The sequence below is a fragment of the Pagrus pagrus genome, assembly GCF_965226575.1.
Source record: "Pagrus pagrus genome assembly, chromosome: 7".
NCBI lineage: Eukaryota > Metazoa > Chordata > Actinopteri > Spariformes > Sparidae > Pagrus > Pagrus pagrus.
This window is the reverse complement of record NC_140191.1, coordinates 10,179,165-10,185,281: the sequence shown is the minus strand read 5'-3', so window position 1 is coordinate 10,185,281 and position 6,117 is coordinate 10,179,165. Positions and strand designations below refer to the sequence as shown.

At 39.7% G+C, this 6,117-nt stretch overlaps 1 protein-coding gene across 1 annotated transcript; it reads right to left on the bottom strand.

Annotated features, from left to right (window-relative positions):
- Positions 1 to 1,239: 1,239 nt before the first annotated feature.
- On the bottom strand, positions 1,240 to 5,788 carry yrdc (yrdC N(6)-threonylcarbamoyltransferase domain containing). Its single transcript, XM_084356843.1, has 6 exons — positions 5,538 to 5,788; positions 3,521 to 3,713; positions 3,040 to 3,154; positions 2,841 to 2,960; positions 2,587 to 2,717; positions 1,240 to 1,997 (listed from the first exon to the last, which is right to left on the bottom strand). The coding sequence occupies exons 1-6, from the start codon at positions 5,707 to 5,709 to the stop codon at positions 1,928 to 1,930; spliced, it is 801 nt and encodes a 266-aa protein (XP_084212969.1). The 5' UTR covers positions 5,710 to 5,788; the 3' UTR covers positions 1,240 to 1,927.
- Between the last annotated feature and the right edge of the window lie 329 nt (positions 5,789 to 6,117).

Genomic DNA, 6,117 nt, shown 5'->3' with positions numbered 1-6,117 from the left:
CTATCTGTCTGTGAAATATGATGCTACAGTTAGCAGCCAGTTAGCTTAGCATAAAGACCGGATACAAGAGGAAACGGCTAACCTGGTTGTGTCTAATGCTGCATTCACGTGCTCCTCAGATGGTCCCATTTCCTGAGTTGGGAAGTCGTTCTTCTGACTTCATTGTGTCCATGTGCGTCATGTCGGTGCAACATGGACACCGAAAAGAAGCTATTTTGCATTTTATTGCTCAAAGCGTCAAACAACACATTGACAGCTGTTTCCAGTATTTGAGTAACAAGGAAGCACAAAAAGGAAAGGATACAATGACTGTACAATACATGACTTTTTTGTTAAAGTGTCTTACCATCAAACCAGTGTTTATTTATGTCCACCATGTTTCAGCATCATGTCAGTAACTCGCGTACCAACAGTTTTTCCGACTTTCTACATTTTTGCTCTGACTGCACATGAGCGCACGGTGACAGGACCAAAATGCACCTATCAGCAACTCTGAAATTAATTTATCAACACATTATAACTCATTTAATTAGTGTTTACACTATGATTACATCAATCTTCTTATTGAACTCTCAGCAAGAAAGTAAAAATGTTTAGTTCCCAATACGTCAAACTGTTGTTTTATTTCAAATCATGCAACCCAATTAGGGTGTCATATCATTTCAGGGGCTGAATCGGTGAAAGCCCTCTTTAGGAAACTTCAAGAAAAGTGTATGAGCTGGTCAGTAAAATAAAATACCCTTCAATAAATGTCACCAAAGGTTTTGGCCTACAGGTTAGGAAAACATTAACAGAATTTTGCACAACTTTTCTTAATATTGACAAACCTGCCTGATAATCTGAATCTTGGTGTAATTCCCTTTATGGAAATAAGCCTTCATGGGCACACAACCTTCTTCTACTTCAGTAAAAGAAAACACATTCAGAAGTTAAAACATTTAAAGGCTACTTCTGAGTGACTATATGAACGATGCACTCTGCTAAATGGATTCATGGATTTACATTTGATGAAATCCTGCTGTCTATTAAAGTAAAAGGCACTTTTGAGGATAAAAGTACTCTTCGATGTGTCTTTGGGTGTGAAGGGCACTTCTGAGTGGAGTCTTCAATTATTTTCTTCTTTTAACATTTACAATCTGACTCTTGATTTCACACTCCATTAAGAATCAATTATGAGTGAAAGCCAGACACCTAAAAATAAAGACAGAGGCATGTCTCGAATAGCTTCTGATGCATTAATAAGACTATGATACAGAAATCTTTAATGCTTTTGTGCCAAGGTTGTACAATTCATCCAAAAACTTTATATGAAGGTGATGAGAATTGATGAAGTGGGCAGATTGTACACCGTATCAACAACACCGAGTTATTACAATATTTTCCATCTTGTAAATATACTTTAGTTTAAGCTACAGCATGAAACAACATTATTGTAACTGTGACCGTGCAGATAAAATAAATACAGCGGGGTTAATCCATATTTTAATAAAAATAGTTCGAAGTACAGTCAATGCAATTTCTAGCAACAGAAATAAAGACTCAAACCGTTGTATTCTCAGTTAAAAAATATTGTTTTGACAATACAAAAAAAAGATTTTTTTATGCCTGAAAGAAAAAAATCCCATACTATATAGCTCACCTTGATCTATATTTCTGAATAAATAAGAGAACTGTGACATCATTTAAAATCCCACATAATCCCATAATGTAGACACGCAGTAAGGCAGATAATATGGAAATCAAATTAAGTCATCAGAACAATATCAAGGGTTTGACTCTCGATGTTCCTGAGTTGTAGTCTTTCCCGGGAAAAGAGGAACTCTTCCATGTGAGCACGGAGAGGATGCATCTTTTCTTGACGAAGCCCCTGGGTCAAAGCTGGTATGTGCGTCTCAGCATGTGTTGCAGAGTGTGGAGAGTTCAAGGGTCACTGCTCCCCCGAGTCCTCTGACAGTCCATATTTGTTCTCCAGCACATCAACCGTAGAAGAAAGGGCGCTGAAAAGAGAAGTCATTTCTTGTTTAGTCTCCTTTAGAGGGAGTGTGGGAGGTTTGGGTGAAACGGTGACGTAAACGTGTTATACTCGACACCAAATAATGCAAAAATACCTTCAATTACTGTCTATGATCAGTTTTTACATATTCTGTCTGCACATGCTTGACTACATCGTGTTGAAGTCACCTTCACATGATGTGCCATGATATAGTTTTGTTCAATATTAGACTATCGGATGACAAACTGCAGCATTAGTCTCACACATCACACTTCATCCTTGAGTGTGGGGCTGTTTTGTTGCATGGTGGTAAAATGCGACCTTTATCACATTAATTTAAAACATAATAAAGGTCATTGAAAAAGCATCTAATAAAATTATATATATATATATATATATATATATATATATATATATATATATAAATATATAAATAAAAATAATATAATATATAATCTCTTAAAATTTTAGCATTCCTTTACATCATTTTCTGGATATTATTTGAAGATATGATTTCATTTACAGAGAAAATAAGGCACATGTAACTCTGGTAAGTCAAATCTAATTGGGTCCAAGTAACGGCACCAACTCACCAGCCGGGTCTGATGATGCGGTATTTGCCGAGCACTGATAGGTCGACCACTGTTGATCCGAGGCGGCTCTTGCCCCCTATTGGTCCGCCATCCACCACCACTGCAAGTTTGGGCCAGAGCTCCTCAAACTCCTTTTGAGGAAAAACACGGCGGCATCAAAGATTAAAGAACCATTTTCTAAACTTGACTGACAAAGAGAGAAAACAAAGAAATCTGCTGGGAAACGGACTGAAAATGAAGAATGAATCACTCACGTGTACGGCCACGGTGCTGGTGTGTGAGCTGATGTTGGCGCTGGTGAGTGCCAGGGGTTCCCCGCACATCTGGCAGAGGCGTCTCATGAAGACGTGGTCCGGGATACGTACGCCTACGAGCTGAACGTGTAAACCAAACGTGATTAAACATCCATTAATAAGCCACTTATGATGTTTTTATTTTCTGGAGTGGACTTACTGAAGTGAAGGGGTTGAGATCTGTGTTCAGTACTTCGGATCTTTCGAACACAAGAGTGACGGGACCGGGCAGCAGGTCACCTAACAACGCTTCCTTCACCGGCACCTTACAGTACCTGGAGACAAGATTATGTTGAGCAGTGATTTTTAAGAGTTTGACATTTTTAGTCTGTTACTTTCCATGCAGGATGTAACAAATTAATTAATGAATACTGTTCATTTCTGTGACAGCAGGTGTTCCTGTCACTTAAAATATAAAGTGTGTCTCTGTGGTGTGAAGATGTCTTCTCTGCCTCTTCTGCATGTGACTCTTGTGTGTATGACTAATACATCTGCAGGGGTGGAATGTAACCGAGAACATTTACTCAAGTACAAATATTAGGTACTTGCACTTCACACATTTTCTACTTCCACTCCACTAAAATTAAAATCATCAGTATATAATGTTCATCCTCCTGTTCTGTACCCGTACCGGAACTTACTTATAGATATCCTGAATTTCTCCCACGCAGATGGCCAGCGGCTTCTGTGCGTTTCGTCCTTTGATGTCGTAGGTTTTGCCGATGGCCTCGGAGCTTTGGGCGAGACACGCCAGGCCGTAGATGGTGTCTGTGGGCACAGCGACCACATGACCCTCCTTCAAAGCCTTCGCCGTGCAACTCAGGATTTCCGCATCTGCAGTTCAAGAACAACACGGGCGGTCGATGAGGAGTCACCAACCACAAAGCGCACGTGATAAACCAAATATCAAGGGGTCAAAGAACATAGGTGATGAAGAGGTGAAGTTGAAGATTGTGAATGCATTTTGGGGCAAAGGAGAGCTGAGAGAGAAACTAGCAGTAATCTAGCACTGCACATAAAAGGCACTCCACTGATTTGTGTGTAGCACAGCTACTGAGTGGCATCATGGGAAGTGTACGATTCAGACATCTTGGCACTTAACTGAAGGAACCTAAAAAAGAAGGAAGGGTCATTACCTCGCCAAATCTCGCTTTGGGGCCAGACTGCGGTGCCCAGTGTATTGAAGTCAATGGGTGATGCATAGAAAAACACACCAAAACCCAACATACTGTATGTATGTGATGAGGAAACGCCTCCAGAAAATGACAGAACACACTTCAGAGAGTAGATTAACAACTGATTTTTTCCCCCCAAATGACTGACAGGGCTGATAATATTCCGATCAAACGAGGCAGGTCCGACTGATTTCTGCTGATGAGACTTCACACACAGTGAACAGCAGCGCTAACAGGAGCCTTTCCTACACAAATTTGAGGAAAGTAAGAACGTGTCGATAAAAAAAAAAAAAAAATCATACTATTCCAGGCCGAGACTCCATTATCCATCCATTATCCATGTTTTAAAGATCCACGTAAACATCAATTTTTTTTCTACTGATCACTTGAATACTAATAGACTCGTTGTGCTTCTTCATACATCTACTGCAGAGCACTTCAGAGGCAATACGCTTCCTCCTCAGCAACACTCATCGCCTCGCTGTGGTTCACCTGCTTGTCACTTCGCAGTCGAAAGATTTGCATGCAAAACAAGAGTAAAGTGAGGTGATCAATATGATAAATAGCTATTGTTTCTGCAACTCAACGGTATACTCGAAGTAGCTGCATTAAAATGATGCTTACACATAAATGCATTAGTGATGTATCGATCTGTGAGGGGCCACTCTTTATAATGAGCCACCGTCATAACAGATCCATAGTTCATCGAGTCCTTTCACTTCCAATACATGAGCACATCTGCTGTCATCTGTACGTACATTTATAAGGGTATTCAAAACATTCATTTTAAAAACCTATTATTGCTTGTATTCCTTTTTTAAATTAAAGGAGCACTATGTAGTTTTGGGGAAAACATTTTTTACTAAACAGACTAAATAAACAAACTCTCTTTGTTTCCATGACTGAATACACTGAATAAACAAACTGACCATAAAAGGACAGCACAGTTTCATACTGATTTACTCTGTTTATATGTGGCGGACCCTGCCACCGTTCTAGCCTCAAACAGTGTTCTGGGGACCTTATATTTCTGAGTTTAAAGTAGCACTACGTAGTTTTGGAGAAGAAATGGTAACGAGGTAATAATACAAACTTTTCTCCATCAGTGAATAAAAACAAGCTGTTCTCAGAAGAAGATAAGGTCCCCAGAACGCTGTTTGAAGCTAGAAAGGTGGCAGGGTCCGTCACATATAAACAAGGTGAAACAGTATTAAATTGTGATCTCTGAGAACAGCTTGTTTAGTCAGTTATGAAAAAAAGAGTTTTTAGTTTATTTTACTGTCCAACATCATTGGACTGTGACTTAAGTTCTGGTGGGTGTGGGCAGGTCCATCAGACATGACAGGAAAAACCGGAATCTGATGCAACACACGTGCAACGTCTTATGCACATCTTAACTCATTAAAAGCTAAAACTAATGAAAGTCACTCACTTATTTTCAATTGTGACCCACGTGCACTTTTGCTGTGCATGACAGACTAACCTGTCTGGCTCTCCGGATGGACGGACGGCCCATTGGAGGTCGGCGGCAGCAAACGCAGCACTTTGGTCTTCAGCTCTTTACACATGTCTGCTCCGAGTCGACGAGCTGCGGCTGAACTGTGAGCTCCTCTGGATTTCACTAATCCTACAGCGATGTTACAAACGGACGTCATAAAATCAAACGTACAGCCGCGGATGTGTCAGTTTACAGCCGGGGAGAGCATGTTGTCGCCGCCTGATGAAATAACGTCTTCCGGGTTACGCCCCCAAACAATGACGCCGACTTTCTTAAAGGGCCAGCAGCAACCAAAAAGCTGCAAAGACTGTGAGACCCTATTTTAATGTTTAAATTCACTTGATATGTTTATATTTATCCCTGACATGTTTGTTTTTCCTCTGTTTCATGTTTTTTTTGTTTTACATTTCATTTTTGATGGACTGTTTTTATTTTAAATATTATTTCTTATTATAGTCCATTGTTTATTTATCATTTGTTTATATGTACAGTTGATTTCACTGCTGTTTGCATGGTTGTAATAAAGAAGAAGTAAAGAAACACTGTTTGAGATGTTAAGTATAAA